The sequence below is a fragment of the Scaptodrosophila lebanonensis genome, unplaced genomic scaffold, assembly GCF_003285725.1.
Source record: "Scaptodrosophila lebanonensis strain 11010-0011.00,11010-0021.00 unplaced genomic scaffold, SlebRS2 tig00000043-arrow-pilon, whole genome shotgun sequence".
Classification (NCBI taxonomy): domain Eukaryota; kingdom Metazoa; phylum Arthropoda; class Insecta; order Diptera; family Drosophilidae; genus Scaptodrosophila; species Scaptodrosophila lebanonensis.
In genome coordinates, this window is record NW_022060545.1 from 3,545,708 (window position 1) to 3,563,138 (window position 17,431).

The window sequence follows — 17,431 nt, forward strand, 5'->3', positions numbered from 1 at the left end:
GATGTTTTATCTAATTTTTCTCTAAGTCTCTTATAACGTAGCAACTCATGTAGGTTTTAGATTTAAGACCCATATTAAGAGTTGTCGTTGTAATTTCAAATGTACTCGTACTTCCAAGTGGAGTCCTAGCCGTAGGACTTAAGAACGATTTTAATACCATTTCAATGGCTAATAAACAGCAGCCTGTTTATAATTATATAATATAATATAATAAATAAATGCCAACTAAATAAATTGCATTATTACATTATTATGTGGTGTAGATTTATTTTCATATTTTAATGGTGTTTAAGTTTCGAGACAAAATCTGACGGCGGATAAATTCGAATGCGCCAAAAAGTATGCAAATGTAATTTATGCTAAATTATTGCTTTCCTCACCGAATGCCTCGCTGACTTTTTATGCTGCGCCAACTCTTTTCCCCTCACCCATCTTCCATCGCCCATCACCGATACTCACACTACGAGCTGAGCTTTTTATAAAATTCGCAACAAAGACTTTAATGAATTTCATTGCATAATGTAATCCGCTATTAAAACGTATATTTCTGTGCTCTCCGTTCATTGTTTAATATTGGAATTAATTATACTACACAGCTGCGAAACGTAATTGAAAATATTTATTCAATATAATCCACATCGACTATGTGTGTGAGTGTGGTGTGCTTTTGACTGTTCCATGCAGATATCATATATCGGATTAGTTAACAAAGCAAAAAAGTGATGGTGACAGAAAAACACTTTATTGGCTCTACGACATTTCATAAATTTTCAATTTATTTATCAAATTTGTGCATTGTTTCAAAATTAATGAATTAAGCGCCTTTCATTAACACTTGCATTAACGAGCAATTTACATTTAATTTTATTAAACCATCTACCTTTTGAACATATTGTATAAGCGAAAAAAGATGCAAATTATTTTATTAGGCTGCATGCATTTTATATTTAAAATAATTCAAAGATACAGCTTTTTACCAATAAATTTAAATTGAAACGCAGCTGGAATATATATTAAAAGACAGATTAAATAGAGAAATATGTTGTTCAATTACATCAAATAACCATTTACTTGTGTCTTGTGTCTTGTCTCACCGATTCTGTAGCTCTTGGAAAAAAAAATTAATTAATTAATTTTGTAAAAACCTCCCAAAATGGCTATAATGTGTGCTAGTGAAACAACTAAATAAATATTTACTTGTCCATGTGCATATTAATTTAAAATAGCATTGTGTTGAACAAAATAAAATGAAAATCATGTCCTAAAAAAACAACCGGCTTTATTAGTAAAGGGAAACGTCTATTTTGAAATCAAAACAGAAACAATCAGATATCCATCCCATTGGTAGACCGTGACCAAATGTTTTGCGTATCTGCTGCAAGCTTTCATTTGTTGGATTAATTAGAGGAAATTATTGCAAAAAGGTATACATACATATGAACGTAATAGAATGTTTTTGAAAACTCGTGTTAGCCAGAGAAGTTGTTGTTTGTTTTGCAGAATGTTGTTTGTTTTTAGGCCTGCAGGCCTTCAATGAAGCTTAAAGCTGCATCATAACGAAGCTTCTAGGTTCTTTTGTTATTGTTGCTACTTAGCAACAGTTAAACATATTTGCTTGTTGATTTATATCAGTTTTCTTTACAACTACACAGTTTCTATTTTAAAAGGAATACTTATAAATATTTGTACGAAATGGACACCAACATCGACAATGCGCCCACCAGACCTGTAAGAATTGATGAGTCGCAGCTCGCTATCATCAACAAGAAAAAGCAAATAAACAAGCTCGAAGAAATGCGTTTGGAACAAATTGGTAAGCCAAAAAAAAAAACCATTTACTCATGGCACACAATTGACATCCATTCACTATTAGGTTTCTCTTCGACACTCTGCACTCAAATCGACTGTGTGATTCACGTGCTCAGCGAGTCCATTGAACGTGTCAAGATCTCATTAATTCTGCCCAAGCTGCTGGAAAATCCCCGCCATCTGAAGGAAGTGTTGAAAGGCACCAAATACGAGCAGGGAGTGAGCATGGTTAATGATTTCATGCGGCGTCGCGACATTATTGTCAAGGAGAAGCGTCCACCTCTGATGGACCACGGCATGATCAAAATTATCGACTACTTCCAGCGCAATTATAGTATATACCAGCTCTTTCCAAAGGTAATGAGTTCTCTGACCCGAGAGGAGCGCAAGCTGTTGTTAGCCTTCGAAATGCTGTTTAATATTGCCTGTCAGCATCTGTTGCGGACCTCGAAAAGTGAGATAACCAAAGAGCGCAAGCTGCATCAGATGTACCGGGAGAACGAATCCCTTAAAGCCAGCATTTCAGAGCTCAGGGCCAAGCTGAGATCGCAGAAGGTGACGCTGCGCTGGAAAATGGCCGCCAAGGAGGCCTACATTCGGAAGTACGATGATGATTTGGCCTACAAGAAATGGCAGAACAATGTGCGAATACAGAACGAGATGTGAGAGAAAATGTGAATAGAACTGGAATTGAATCATTAATTTCCTTCTGTATTTTTTAGTGAAAAGTGCAGCCGGGTCATACGCACGAATCACAAGGCTAGCTTGGAGAAGCAACAAGAGCTGGAGAAGGAATTGGAAAAGTCGCGTAGCGAATATGAGAAAGAGACCAAACAGAATCTGATAGCGGAGAGGGAAGCGCGAGCCGAAAAGTAAATGAAAATATATGTAGTTCTATGTGTTACGCCTGTCAATTAATTTTCTTGCATTTCCATTAGAAACAAGCTTTTGTTGCAGCTACAAAGTCTACTCAAAAAGTACGATAATAGCATTGGTGAGAAAATGAGAGAGAACCTAAGACTTGAGGATGACTTCAATGAGGCCAAAAAACAGTTCGACGACTTCATGGTTTTCTATCACGCGGAGGAGGCCATCTACAATGACATCGTGGTTAAGCGCGAAGAAGAGGAACGTCGTGAGCAGCAGCGACGCATTGTCGTCTTCATGATGAATCGGGCGGCACGGAAAATTCAAAAGTATTGGCGCAAATGGCGCAAGGATCAACGCAAAAAGAACAAACGGCTCAAGAAGGGTAAAAAGAAGTAGATAGAAATAGAAGTTCTGAATCAAAATAATTTCCCTAAAATTCGTGGTATTTTATTCTAATAATAACGATTGTGAAATTTCAAAATAAAATATGGTGGACTATATACGAACAAATTGCTGGCCTACCTTCAGTTTTAATTTCATGAATTTATATTGCTGTTGATCAAGATCACAATTGGACCTAACTTTTGCACATACGAGTGCGAGTAATACTAAGTTAAACTGCAATAAGACATTTTAAGCTGTGTGCTGGGCCAACTACTTCTCGCACGTACGTACATATATGTATGTATGTATGTAGTATATTTGCTCCGCTGCTGGCCATACATCAAGATGAAGGATGAGCAGTCAACTTGATCCATGAGTGCCATGTGCCAGTATGTATGCTATACTATACACTAGTATATGTGTGTATGTATACATATGTAGATTAATATGTGGTCCATGCATTGTAAGCTTAACTGGTGTCTTGACACCAGGTCGGGTGTCGCTCCTTCCTGCCGTTACCAGCGCAGTCTACAAAAATTGCAACACTTCCTGGGCTTATGTGCGAAATGGCCTCGGAATCAAAATGAATGTACGGACATTTTTCATTGTGTCATTGTCAAGTTAGCAGAGCCTGTTACATTTGCATGTGAAACTTAACAGAGCTGTAACAGCATCTCCAAGGAGCGACACAGTGACTCAGTTATGCAAAGGTTGGATGCGAAAGAGAGAGAGAGAGAGGGAGAGCGCCGTGAAAATGTTATGCCAGGTCACTTATGTTCCACAATATACTGTTGCTGGCGGTTCGGGTGTGTGTTCGGGAACTGTTGAACATGTCGGCGCACGTGCTGAACTGTTAGCTGCTGGTCGTTATAAAGTAACGGTGCAGCTGTCTGACAGCATTCAGTGCGTTGATAACTTCGTGGACTCACGGTAATTTTCTCGCTTGCGCGTTCGTGTCCGTGGCGCGGCATCCAATTTGTACGAGCCTGTGTTTGGCTTATGCGAAGAAGTGTTAAGGACATGGTTGACAAATAAACACACATATGTATGTATGTATGTAAGTCGCAGTCGCGTTAAAAGAATAGAGTAAAAAGTTTTGGAGCGATTACAAACTTCAAGAGTTATTATGTTAATGTGCAATGTGTATTTGAAAACATAACGCGTTTTAAATTTGTTGCCATCGGGGTAGCCAGCCAAGTCTGCAACTGTCATTTGTCAAAGCTGTGTCTCACATAATGGCAATGTAATGACATCCGGTGAATGGGATTTGCGTGCGCTAAAGGCGCTTGAGGAGGAGGAGCAAAAGGAGTTTTTGGCGCTCAGTCAGCGAAATCTTTTTGAGCCCCCCGAACCGCCAGGCGGAACAGCCATAGCGCCAGCCACAGCCGCCAGTGTTAGCTCAAAGCCAGCCCTGACTTATGCACAGCTGCATCCACATTTGCTTAAGCTGCCCACCATTGACGAATGCCAACTGATTGCGGCAGCCAAACGTCAAAATTCAAGCAACAGCAGCACAGCGGGCAGCACGCGCTTAAAGTTTACGCGGGCTCTATCCCTCTCAGCACACTCCTTGTCTCCACGTGTAGGTGGCGGCGGTGGCTTTGGCAAGAAGCTCAAGGCACGATTAGTGGGCGCCAAGTCCAGTGGCTCGCTTTCGCCCGCGCGCCATTCCTACAGCGTCTCGCCCGTGTATACGCCACCACCGATACGTCGATGTGCCACTCTGCACCACACGCAGCCGGTGCGTAAGACCTTCAAGACACTCCAGCAGCTAGAGCGTCAAAAACAGGAGCGTCGGCAGCAACAGCAACAACTACAGCAGCAGCAGCAGAACCAGCAACAACAGCCACAGCATTTGGCATCGGCGGCAACGCCACAATTGCAACGCATTGCCGGCACTAATAAGACCTATTGGAAGTATGGGGCCAACTCAACAGCTGCCTCCATAATTGGACAACGAGCTCGCCTTCAGCTTCCCAACGACCTGGAGTCGACTACCTCCGATGAGTTGAATTCGGAAACCGAGTTCGTTGGCCAACAGGATGATAGCGCCACAGAAACAGGCTCTTGTAGCGTACCGCTGCCCGCCAACGACTCTAACGAGCTTCTACGGCTGATGTTTACGGCAGCCAGTTCGGCGGTGACAGCCGCACAGACGGCACCAGCAGCAACTGGTGGCACAACGCCGATTGCAGCAGCACTGGCGCCACCATCGCGGCACTGCTATCAAGGGCCCGCTGTTAAGGATGACAGCGAAACTGTTGCTTACGAAGCTTTTCACACGGCCCTCGCTAACAGACACAAAAGCTTTGCTCTGCTAAATGGCAGTCGAACGCTCTTACGCGGCAGCAGTCTTACAGCCCAAGAGAGTCCCAGTTGTGTCAAAACGCAGCCCACAACAGCTGTGGGTAACAGGAAAATGTTAAAGTCGACGTCGATGGACGCGACGGCGGGCGAGTATCAACAGCTTGGCAGCAAGCCGTCCATGGGGACAGCCAGCGGTGGTCAAATAGCAACAAATCAGCTGTGCGGAGCGGCACAAACGAAGGTAACGGACGATGTGAATGGCTTGCATTTCAATGAACATCAGACAAATGAAGCTCGTTACCAGCAACAGGAGCAACAGGAGCATGCTGCTGCCGCCTATCAACATCAGTTGGAGCTTCAGGCATGCTACAGCCACGGCGCTGTAATTGATGACGAACTGGAACAGCATATCAAGCATTGTTCGTGCTCCTGCAACCACATGGGCTATGGCAATTCAATGGACTATCAGGTGGGTAGCCTTTCAGTTGCGCATTCTTTTGCAAATGATTCTGGTATGTACTTTTAATTGCACTCGAGGTGCGAGGCTTTCATTGCGGACTCGAGGAGTTTCTCATGTTGTCGGCACATTCAGTAGCCGTCATTTTCCACTTTCGTGAACTGCAACGAAGTTTATATATACAAGTAAACTCATTATCATCATCGGTCTTTGTGGTGCATTTTGTGTTCATGACTCGATTGTTTCAGCTGCTGCATAATCGCAGCTCGTAGATTTCTGCTCGCAGAGCATTATGTGAATGGTTATAGTGCGTGGCCAACTTCTGATGACCACACACATATCTAAACATACATGAGGGCTCGCCAAGTGAAGGAACACTGCTGGCCAAGAAAACTTTTCTAGCTATTCAAGACATTGTATAGGCAAGAAAGTTGGCTGCCACAAGTTGATTTCTATGGGCATATTGTATGTTGTAAGCTGTAAGTTCTGAAAACTTCGCTAGCGTTGAACTTTGCTCGCCTGTGTTGGACTCAATCCTTTAAAAACTTCTATAATTGTGTCAGTCCTAATCAGCTTTTAAGCGCTTTCTTTAGGATAACTAGTTGGACACTGATTATTCCTAAGTTTATTACAGCATTTATGCTTGTTCAAATAATTAACGTCAGCTCTGTTTCCATACATACTTGTATTCTTAAAAGAAAACTAAACTGGAGAGATACTATTAAGATAGTCATTGATAGCTTTTTTTGATAGGAAATTGAAAGTAAACACACATTGACCTTAATATTATATATGTATTTTGATTATAGGAGGATGTCGAAGGATTACACTAGATTGTACAATACATTGTTTCAGTTATCATTTACATGTTGTTACCGGATGCTTATCTATTCTAAACGTATGTGTATGCGCATCCCTTGGATTAGCTTGAGGGGCTTTCTTGCATCTAAGGGCTAGGTCATTAGGACTAAGGCGGCCATATCGTGAGACACGTTATTGCAGAGTGCTTTGTGGTGGCGTCAGCGGTGTCCAACTATCGGTACTGACGGCCGTTACCACCGATGTGGGCACTGCGGTGGGGGCTGCTACGGACGGGACAGGAACACGTTCGCCAGAATGCTCCAGTGATTCCATCTTGATGTTGCTGGAGCCACCCTTTAGTGTGGCACACTCCAGCGTTATGACAGAGCTCGGCTCCTCAGTTTGCTTGTACATTGCGGAGGATTGTTGTTGGTCGTCGAGCGCCTTTGTAACATCCACGGGCTCTAGCGGATGGGAGGAGTAACTGTAAGATGGGGCGCGATTCGAGAGTGGAATCATTGATAGCTATTTAAGCATTAAATAAATTAAGTTCGAGGTTCAAATTGGCGCCCCAGCAACCTACCCAATCTCCAGCGGTATATATTCCGGTTGATAGTATGCCGCAGCCGCATTTTGATAGAGACCGTACTCAGCACTGGATCCATTGTGCCAGCCAGCGGCTGGATAGCTGAGCGCCGACGGAGCATTCAGCACATTGGTATAGAGTTGATGGGTAGGTGAGGTGGGTGTTGGATGGTAGACTTGATGGGTAGGTGCTCCATACGTTTGTGGAGAGCTCGCCGCAGCCGTGCCACTTGAATAAAGATCGGGCTGGCTCATGTTGTACTGGTGGCTGTGCGGCGTCAGATGGTGAATGGTATAGCCGGGCGAGGGTGTGGTATAGCTTGGAGAGCCATTCGTTGGCGATGGCGAGTTGTGAGTGGCTGTGGATTGCAGTTGGTAATTATCAGCTATACGAGCTATGAATTTGTTTAAGGCGCTAGGCGGTACTTACAGATATTGCGGCTGCTGCAGACGTTAACGGGCATGGGGCCGGGCACACTGGTGGGATTCCAGTAATTACCATTGCTCTGCCAGCTGCTAGGATAGGAGAATACCGGGGCGGTGGAGCTGGACTCGACCGGCATGAAGCCAGCCTGCGAATAGGAACTAGTAAAGCAGCCACCGCTGCTACTGCTACTGGCAATGACGCCCGCACTGACCGATCCAGACGACGATGACTGCAGACTTGTGGGCGTTTGTGGTGCCGACGGCGGCTGTGGTGATGAGGAGGAGGCATTGCCTGCACTGCCATTGGAGCCAGAGCCTGACAGGACGCGAGGACGTGCATAGGGCGTGGCGCGTGTCGGTGCAACACTACGGCTCGACAGGGAGCGCCCGTAGCGATCGCATGTGGCCGACGATGCAGCCGCTGTTGTAGGGGTTGGCGCCACCAGATTATGTGTCTGCGTCATAGGTAGTGGCGGGGGCGGCGCAGATACCGTAGCGGCTGCAGCAGCGCTCGCATAGTGACTCGGTGGCGGTATGAGCCAACCGTAGTGTGTGTCGTGCGGATAAAGCGTATCTGGACGCTCCTTGGCATCCAGAAAGGCCTTGGCAAAGGGATTGTACTTGATCTTCAAAGACGTTACCTCCTCATTTTGGTAGGCTGTGACCGCAATGAACTGCGTCTCGGGGAAAGGATAGGTGACCACATGACGTTGCTCGGAGCCAACACGCACCAAATGAACACGTGGCTCATATTTGTGCAACGAGTTCAACATTATCTTTAAGGAGCAAATAAAGACTGAATATTATATTGATATGAGAAAGTGAAACTGAACCTTACCTGCCCATTGCCATTGGTTTTGTTCGTTAGTTTCACTTTTGCAAATGAAATCGGCTCCTTCATCCAGTGGGCACCAAAGTTTGGAGATTCTGGATGCACATAAATAGGATTGGAAGGCGGTACTTCTGCCTTCCCACCGGGCACCTGAACGAAATCACAATTTAAATATTACAACTAATTAGTATATTTAATGTTTATTAAATTGCAATTTATTAAACAGTCCAGCTAGCAGATTGGCGAAGCAATTGAAATACAACACGCCTGTGCCAAATGGCTTAAGAATTCTATCTAGGATATATATGTATTTAAATTTAATTTTAACTTTTAACTTTAACTTTTTAATTGTGTGTGGTATGGGCATAACAATTTTCATATCTGAGCCATGGGCGTAGCCAGGATTTAGTCCAGGGGGGGGCAAACATTTTTTTGGGCTATTTAATTTTCTAAAAAGAAGCTAAAATAGAATGGGAGCCGTATCTGGGGTGGGAGCAGTTATCAAAAGAACGTTATGGCAGATAAAGAAATCTAAAATCATTTTGTTTCGACAGTTCAGAACTGAAACTGCATTTTATACTGTTATACTAAAACTATTTAAAAGAGACAATAATGCACAACGTTTTAAAATTAGTCGCATTAATATATCACAAATTCAAATTTGTGTGCAAAATTTTTGATGCGTTCAGAATCTATGGGGGGAGGGGGGGGGGGGGGGCAGCTGCCCGCTTTGCACCCCCCTCGCTACGGCCATGATCTCAGCTCGTTTATAAAGCCGGCTTCCTTTTTATTGCATATCGGAATTTTTCTGGTGACTAAAATTTGATTATTCACTTTAGCATTGCAATAAATAATACTTTGTCAAACGCCCGTTGACTTTAGTGACTTTGTCAATGCGCTTCAAATGCTTGGAATGGCAGGAGCAGGTATTGAGATATGTTTATCAATTCCATGATGGGATATGATCTCTTGTATGGGCTGTATGCGTTGTCAACTTTGCAGGCAATATGCTGTTTATACAAATCTTCGGACTAGAAGATTATTGAATAAAAGTTTAATTTAGACTAAAAGGAATTAACTATGCATTCCTAAAAATCGTTGAATGCAAATATTTTTATAATTTTCTTTATAGTGCCCATTTTCTATGTACTCTAAACATTGAAGATCTGTTGGTCTAGATCGAGGATGTTATAAATATAATTTTAATTTTTTTAATTAGCGTGAGCAGATTCTCTCTTTGCCCGAAGCAGATGCTCTGTAGAGGTCTTATAAGGTTCGTCCATTCATTTGACTTTTTTGAACAGCGCTGCTCTCTCATTAATACAAATCTGCTAAATTATCGTCTACCTCATTTGCAATTTGCATGCTGGCTGCATAAATGCAAAACGTACGTCATAAGATTACATACCCATTCGCCATTGACGTATTTCCAGCGGTGTGTGTCGACCTGCACGAACTCCAATAGCACGGTGTACATGGCCGCCGGATCTAGGCCGGAGGCGCTGATTTTCACCACCGGAAACATGCGCCTGCAAAGAGCAAATGGAAATGCAATTAAAAACGGTCTGGCCCATGCACGAGTATTTGTCTATATAACAGTTATATAACAGTTTAAGTAAACCAGCTAGAAATGAGACTGCAAACAACTGTTGGAGGCAAGTTTTTTCCATTTGGGCTTTTCGTTTTTTCCACTTGCTGCATGTTTGCCGAGCGTTTCGTCTTTTTTCATTTCTTTTTTTTTTTCTTGTGTGTCTGGGCTTGAGCTGAGTTTGCCGTTGGCTCTGGCTTTAGCTGTGGTCTTGTACTTGTATCTTTGGCAAATATTGAACCGCTGACGCTGACGCTGACGCTGACGGGCAGTCCGCTGTTCTACAACAATTAGTACAAGATGGCGGACGGGGCCCGGCCCCAGAGCTGGGCATGTTGCCGAGCCGTGCTAATTAGCACTTTACGGCTCCGACCAAGTTCTAAGCGCGCGTTTTGCACACACACGAGCACAAGCACTCGCACACATGCTTAAATATTTTTAGTTATTTCAACAAATATGTATGTAAATAAATATGCGCAGCCACAGAAACGTTAACGATTCATTATAGCTTGCAAACAACAAAAACGCCAAAACATTGCAGCACAAAAACAAAAGCGCAAAAACTGAGCAAAGCAAAGAAAAAACTCATTGCCAATTTGCATAGGAAAACAAAAATACGCGTCGTTCGGCCATTTAACACGTTTTGGCAGAAGCAGCAACAACAAAAATATATACATACATATAAATTACTGACTCACTCACTCACCTGCCATTCTTCGTGACGATCATCTCATTGGTGAGATTCTGGAAGCGCAGCCACAGCTCACGATCATCCAGCGAGACGCGCAGGTTTCGATCCATTTCATTGGGGCTGCCGGCGCCACCGCCTCGATGCACACCAATTCCAATTCCGACACCGCCCCCGCCCCCACCGTTGCCAACAGGACCGCCTACGCCACCAGCCACCATACCAACACCACCGCCATGTCCATTGTGCACAGCATGCTGTGGCGAGCCGCCGGCTGAGGCCGTCGCATTGCCATTAAGAGTTGCACCACCGCCTCCGCCTCCACCTCCACTCAAGCCCGTTGTGGGATCCACGGCGGAAAGTATGTGCGATGTGGTCATATCTTCTGAAATGAAGGAAAAGGCAAGCGCATCAGGCAAATATACTTTATAAAGTTACCGCATCAAAAGCGTCTTTTATTCACCACTACGATGTCCAGACACACCGACGCACAATGGCCCCAAACCCACACCCATCTGGTTAGAAAGTAATGCCACTAGAGTCTAAGCAACTAACTTTTGATGACCAGTAATTTGAGCCTGTTTCCAATATTATAAAGAAATCCTCGTACAAAAAAAGTATGTAGCTCTTAAAGATTTTGTTTGGATTCAACTCGAAAAGAGAGTTTTAGTTCCGCTTTATTCTGGCTTAAACAAGATAGAAGACGGCTTTCACGTAGTTGTTCATTCTCCTTGATGTACAAATCTTAACTCGGATTGTGACAATTTATATTTTTCACTCTATACATACTTGTATATGAGAAGCGACTATTATTGGCGTCCTTTTGAAAGAGTTATCCAGATACGACTTAGGTGTTACTGCAGAGATTCCTCCATGATCTGTATTGATTTGCTATTATTTAAGTATTTCAATCCAAATTTAGAAAAAAATCTGATCAATTTGAATAGTCCAAATATGTTGTTTACAGAATTCGTTTTCTCTTATGATAAGATAGTTCAAGAAATATTCTTCTATCCTACTTATTTATCTCAGTCTAGTAGTAGGTTGCTCTGAAAAACCATTATCACCAAAAGGGAAACAAACAACTCGTACATCCACATACACAAAGAGTAAGCACTTTTATTGATTTTTCATTTGGATTTTTGATTTGGGACCACTGTGCGATGGGTCAGCGCCTTTTAAACCTTTTACAACAGCAACAAGAAAGAGCCGTCTGTACGGTGCTGTGATGTGTTGTGTTGTGTTGTGCCGTGCGGTGCCGCATTAGAAGATTGCCGTCTTGGCCGACTCTCTTGTCGGCTTTTAATTATATTGCACACTTTAGCTCCGGCTGCGAAGACCGCAACTCAGACTCGGAGAGATGCTGAGCTGGCCGAAACCGACCATAAAGCAGCAGCGGGCACCCTTTTTATTTATGGTCGCGGCAGCTCTCAACAAAACACCTCTGTTTGCTGCCAACCCGCCCCGAGCTCCGGCCACGACCATGAACCATTGTAAAAGCAGCCAAAGCAGCCAAAGCAGCGAAAAGATTTCAAATGAATTTCATTGCACGTCGCTTGGCTCTGATGTCTAAATTCTGAAAGTGTTTCTGGCAATGTTTTGTAATCATAAATTAACAAAGTGTATTAATTGTTTTGTATGTTTTTATTGTGCCACGAAATTGGATGCTCTTGCCGACGGCATACCAGAGTTTTGGCTCTTCCACAAAATCGAGGACCTTTTACAAGCCGTACATCTGGTTTTTACTTCCCCACATATTCGTTCTGTATTGTTCATAAATATTTCTGATTGAATTGTTCAGGCATTCGGAATTTGGTTTGTTTTGATTTATTTTTTTGTTCTGTCGATACCATCGCATATTAAAGAGGCTGACAGCCATAAACGGTTGGTCGCATAAATTTGTCACGCATTTAATTTGTAGACAGCGATGCTAGGTTTTAAATTATGTAAATTAATGAAATAAATCATATTTTATTGTTGCTGCTACTAAAAAATAATCAATCAAGCCTAATAGGTGCTTTGTTTATGATAGGAATCGTAGCAAATCCATCAAAAGTTTGGCAAAATTTGTAAGCCTGTTTTAATTTTTCACTTTGAAATTAATTTCGCAAAAAGACTGCGAATTCAAAACATCCTTAAGCATTTAAATGTATAATAGATATTGAATGAGCAATATAATTTTAATGGAAATGAGAGCAGGTGCCAAACAAAATTTTAAAATAACAATTAGGACCTAATACTACAAACTATTCTTTCTACACTTGTTATTACCTTAAGCTTAATTTTATATTGTAGAAGATTTAAAATATCAATTTTTAATAAAGATTAAATTAATAATAAAGATATGTCGACAATGGACCAGAAAGAGAGTGTTGCACTAAACGATTTAGAACGATTTATGAGCTGGATAGATTTGAACATGATATTACACTTTTCACATTTAAATTAAATATGAGAATGTCTGCGTGTATTTAGTTTCATGAATTTAATAGCTACCTGTAACAGATTCCTTTCTTCTAAAACCAATTGACTCCTATTTGTATTTGCATTTCCTAACGCCAGTCGCAGATTTAGCCACGTGAGCATATTAATTACGAATCTGGGTGTAAAAGTCTTTTCAATTGCTATGCGTAAGTTGTCTAAAAACCTCAATCACATCAGCTTTACCAGTCGATACAGCTGAATAGATGGAGCTCATGTGACTATGTACGTCTATACTATATACTCGTGTAGTATACATATAGTATAGGCATGGCACACAACCATGGGCATGTCGGGTTGGATGTTACCCTCATATTTGTGTTCCACTTGAATCCACACCATTCCATCACTAAGCTTAATGAAAAGCGGTTTTTGTATCGTTCATTGTATGTTTGGGCATATGTGTGCGTGTGTTTGTTAGTGTGTGTGTGCGCGCATGTGTGTGTACTTTGACTTTGATGGCTGCCATGCCTGTTTGGTGATTTTTTTCCCGTCCATTTTTCTTGTTGATTTTTGAATGATTTCGTGACTTTGATATTTGCTTTGACTCTTTGAGATTATTTTTTTGTTGAAACGATTTGTGTATAAAATATTCACGCTCATTGAAATCGAAGCGAAGCTTTTAGAAATTGTTTTGCACTGACAGTGTTTAATGATTTCAGGTGGAGGGTATTTTTGGGGCTTCTTTGTTAGGCGAACACGTTATTTAAGTGAAATGTTCTACACTCCGAACGCCTATGGAAGGCTTAGAATGCTTTGAAAGATATTTGGGACTATCACCATTGTCATGTCGTATAATTTCTATTAATACCTATAAGTAAAACAAATCCATTTGACGAAGACCCAAATATCTCGTAATATTGATGTTCTTTTAGTTAAGTGGAGACGGCTTTTTCTATGATTTTGATTAGCACGTCTAAATGTTAATTAGTTTTTCCTATTATTCATCTTCCCTAATGACATTTTATCACTTGATTTCTCTTTTTGATTGATTTCTTAAGAAGTCCAATTGAAAAGATTTTAATTAATTCAAATACAACATATTTCTATAGAAAAACGTTCCAATTTAATGTCTTGATTATAAAGATATACTATATGTATGTAAGTGGAGCATACTTTATGAACTTCTAGCGATTGGTTGATACGGTTTAGAGAAAAAATCAATTTGGTTTCTTACCGCACCTGCTTTTTGTATTATTTTCATGTATTTCACAATAAATGTACACATATAGTTTTGGAAAAACTAAGAAAACAATATTATTGAAATAATAAAAAATACATTTTCCAACTACATACTAAAAATAATATATTTTTAAAAATAAAAACTCCATCCAACATTTCCTATGTTAAGAACTGTTGATCTTTAATTTAGATACAACAATCCTATTCCCAAACTTTAACAAAATTATTTTTTATGTAAATTTATAAATCCGACGTGGGACCCATCTTCTAAAACATATTCATTTCGTACTAAAATCTGGAAACTGTCTTAGATTGATTTATAAAGCTTTTTTCAATTCATTGAACAGTAGTTTATTCTTTTCCATGGGATAGGTATAACATTTTTTAAAGATTTTTGATCTGTTATGTCACCATACTACTATTTTGAATTATTTCATTATATATTTAATCAAATTTCTTCCTTTGCCCCAAAATATTCGATTTATAGTATAAACGTGTACTTCATGAAAAGAACGGAATATTAAATTTTATGTAAATATGTCCAGCGCATTTCTGCTTTTTTCAAATATGTTGATATAAATTATACACAATTTTTTAAATCAAATATCTGCATAGTTAGGCAAATATGTGCCTTTTAAAATGTTTAATTTACGTAACATTCATAAACTCATAAACATTCAACGCTATAAATAACTTTATTTCCTTTTTTATGGCCCATTCATTTAATATAATATTCAAATTCATTTAATTTATGAAGACATTCTTTCTCGGATTCTATACGTATATTGTTAGATTTGAACATTTAATTCAGAAGCGGTGATGCGTTTTTCAAACTTTGACATTTCGAATGCTAATGCAATAAATGGAATTGAAAGTGAAGAAATGTGTAGGGGTATTTAATTATTGGCTGATAATGGTGAATCCGAAAATCTGCTTGTGTATTCCACTTCACACTTCGCAAGGATACTAATTCGGTTGCATTTCGCACCTGCTAAGGATGCTCGGCGCTGTTGGTTGCCTTTGGCAGCTTATCAGGGGCGATTAAAACGAATTTGCTAAATTTCACACTTCACTGCGCATAAAAATAAAACAGAATTGTTGAATTTAGTTCGGCAGGGAGCCTACCCGAGCCTACCCACGCATTCGAAAAGTGCTTCCCAATTCCCCCGGCGTGTGTCAAAACTGTCACCCGTAGAAGAATAAAAGATAAGGAAACAGTTCGACTCACACATGCGAGTGTGTAAGTGGGCGTATGTGGGTGTGGCTCACAATTGACTGACTACCGTTTAATAATTGTCACACTTTTGTCTTTGTTATTTTTATTCTGTACGTTTTTTTTGTCGCTTCTCTCGGGCTGTGTGTTTTGCACACTTGAAGAGCCCGAGCCCGAGCCCGACCCCGAGACCGACTGCCATTAATAAACGCACTTTATGAGTCGCGTACTAAAATTTTGTACAAACTGTAATTAATTAGTAAGCATTTGTCAAGTACTAAACGCGAGTCGCTTTGGGGGCTTCCTTGGGTCTCTCTTTTTATGTCTTTTGATTTCGTATTTAATAGGATAATTTTCACATGCTTCGTAATTGGATGGCTGTATTGGGTCTGCTGTTTAGTGTCTGTTTCTACTGTTGCTGTTGCTACTGCTACTGTTATTATTATTGTTGTTGCTGTTATTGCTGATGTTGTTGGCGGTGCGTGCGGTCTGATTAAAATGCCTGCGGCAGAGGCAGAATCCGTGGCAGCGGTAACAGCAACTTGGCAAATTCTTATGTCCCTACTAATTTGCGTGTGAATTTTTGCCTCGAACTCTGTGGTCGCGTGGGTTGCGTTGCGGCATCCGCCTCTGCTGTTTTATATTATTAGAGTTATTATTAGGATCATTAATATGAGTTTTTGTCACTTGGGCGCTGGATTTTTGGACAAGTGTCAAAATTTGTGTCTTGTGAATTTCGGCGCTTGTTTTCTATTGTTTAGATTATTTTGTTTGCTTTTCACACGTGTTATTTAAATAGCTTGACCAATTTGTTGGTTGATTGGATGCATTTCTAGTAAATACAGCTATTTATAAGCTAGTCGCAGCCAAGATTATGCAAACTGTACGCAAAGCAGCCAAACAGTCCATTTAGTGGTATAATTTATAATTTTGTGTTTTTATCGAGCAGAACTCTTGCCGATTACGTTTAAATTAAAGCAGTATCAATATTTGCAATTATGACTGAAAGACTTTTATTATTTAACATTAAGCAATACTTATTTATTTATATTAAAATTCACCCTTTCCAACATTTGAGCTTGATGGAAAATACAATACGCAGCATATTTAATTCGAATTCGAAATTAGTTTAACATGAAATTTAGGGGCCAATTTTTTCCATGATTTGTTTTTATTAAAGCAAAGTAATGAAGCTCTCAAGGATCTGGATACGTATATCGGCGTTAAAATAAAAACAAACTATGCGCACATCACTAAAGTTTTAAATTCGAGACTTTTTATATAATTTATTAAAATAAGAACTTTTTCAACACTCTCTGAATACAATATATACATAAAATCCTCCAATGCTGAACGGTCTGCCAGCCTAATTAAGTCCTAATGCATTGCGTGATATGCTCAGCCTTAACATATATCTCTATTATGTCTTATTTTTTGGTCACCGATGTACGTGCCGTCGGAATACTAATTACATGTGCAGCCTTCCAACGCAAGGAAGCCAATCGTATTGTTTTTCTCCTATATCTCTTTATTTATATTCTAGGACATGGTGTAATAACTGCCACACAGTTGACAGTTATATTTTTTGAATAGTTCAAATTTTTAAAATAATCTAAGTGTCGAAGAATTACGTCGAGCTCCTTTTATACATTCTACTTAGAACAACAAAAATGGGACTAAGCTGAGAAGTTAAGAAAGATTCAAGTTTATATTTAGACTTATTCATGAAATGAGAACATGGGTTCTAAACGTAATCAGAAGTGCCTTTTTTGTTAAACGATTGAACATACTACATTTTTAACTAGAAG

General features: G+C 40.5%; 3 protein-coding genes across 4 annotated transcripts in view; 2 read left to right on the forward strand and 1 right to left on the reverse strand.

The window, feature by feature from the left end:
- Positions 1 to 1,650: 1,650 nt before the first annotated feature.
- Positions 1,651 to 3,189, forward strand: LOC115622933 (golgin subfamily A member 6-like protein 22). 2 transcript variants are annotated; one of them, XM_030517063.1, is made up of 5 exons: positions 1,652 to 1,813; positions 1,874 to 2,166; positions 2,242 to 2,471; positions 2,532 to 2,681; positions 2,748 to 3,189. In XM_030517063.1, exons 1-5 carry the CDS (start codon positions 1,693 to 1,695, stop codon positions 3,073 to 3,075), a joined length of 1,122 nt encoding a protein of 373 aa, XP_030372923.1. In that variant the 5' UTR covers positions 1,652 to 1,692; the 3' UTR covers positions 3,076 to 3,189. The 2 variants fall into 2 exon arrangements, with proteins under 2 accessions (XP_030372921.1, XP_030372923.1); XM_030517061.1 differs by having other exon boundaries at positions 1,651 to 1,813; positions 1,874 to 2,471.
- A 1,120-nt stretch (positions 3,190 to 4,309) lies between these two features.
- The window catches only part of LOC115622279, a 120,989-nt gene continuing 107,867 nt past the window's right edge, over positions 4,310 to 17,431 (forward strand). Inside the window, exon 1 of the mRNA XM_030516181.1 lies at positions 4,310 to 5,839. Coding sequence (XP_030372041.1) covers positions 4,310 to 5,839 — 1,530 coding nt within the window. The remainder of the gene's footprint in view (positions 5,840 to 17,431) is intronic.
- On the reverse strand, positions 6,602 to 11,127 carry LOC115623224 (T-related protein). The gene is made up of 6 exons (XM_030517466.1): positions 10,766 to 11,127; positions 9,880 to 10,000; positions 8,478 to 8,621; positions 7,644 to 8,415; positions 7,212 to 7,572; positions 6,602 to 7,112 (listed from the first exon to the last, which is right to left on the reverse strand). The coding sequence occupies exons 1-6, from the start codon at positions 11,125 to 11,127 to the stop codon at positions 6,821 to 6,823; spliced, it is 2,052 nt and encodes a 683-aa protein (XP_030373326.1). The 3' UTR covers positions 6,602 to 6,820.

Coding starts and splice junctions, on each gene's coding strand:
- LOC115622933 (XM_030517061.1), top strand. CDS start 1,693: ATGGACACCAACATCGACAATGCGCCCACCAGACCTGTAAGAATTGAT. Junction 2,472..2,531: donor GTGCGAATACAGAACGAGAT/GTGAGAGAAAAT, acceptor TGTATTTTTTAG/TGAAAAGTGCAGCCGGGTCA. Junction 2,682..2,747: donor AGGGAAGCGCGAGCCGAAAA/GTAAATGAAAAT, acceptor CATTTCCATTAG/AAACAAGCTTTTGTTGCAGC.
- LOC115623224 (XM_030517466.1), bottom strand. CDS start 11,127: ATGACCACATCGCACATACTTTCCGCCGTGGATCCCACAACGGGCTTG. Junction 8,622..9,879: donor AATACGTCAATGGCGAATGG/GTATGTAATCTT, acceptor GATTTCGTTCAG/GTGCCCGGTGGGAAGGCAGA. Junction 7,573..7,643: donor CTGCAGCAGCCGCAATATCT/GTAAGTACCGCC, acceptor TGCAATCCACAG/CCACTCACAACTCGCCATCG.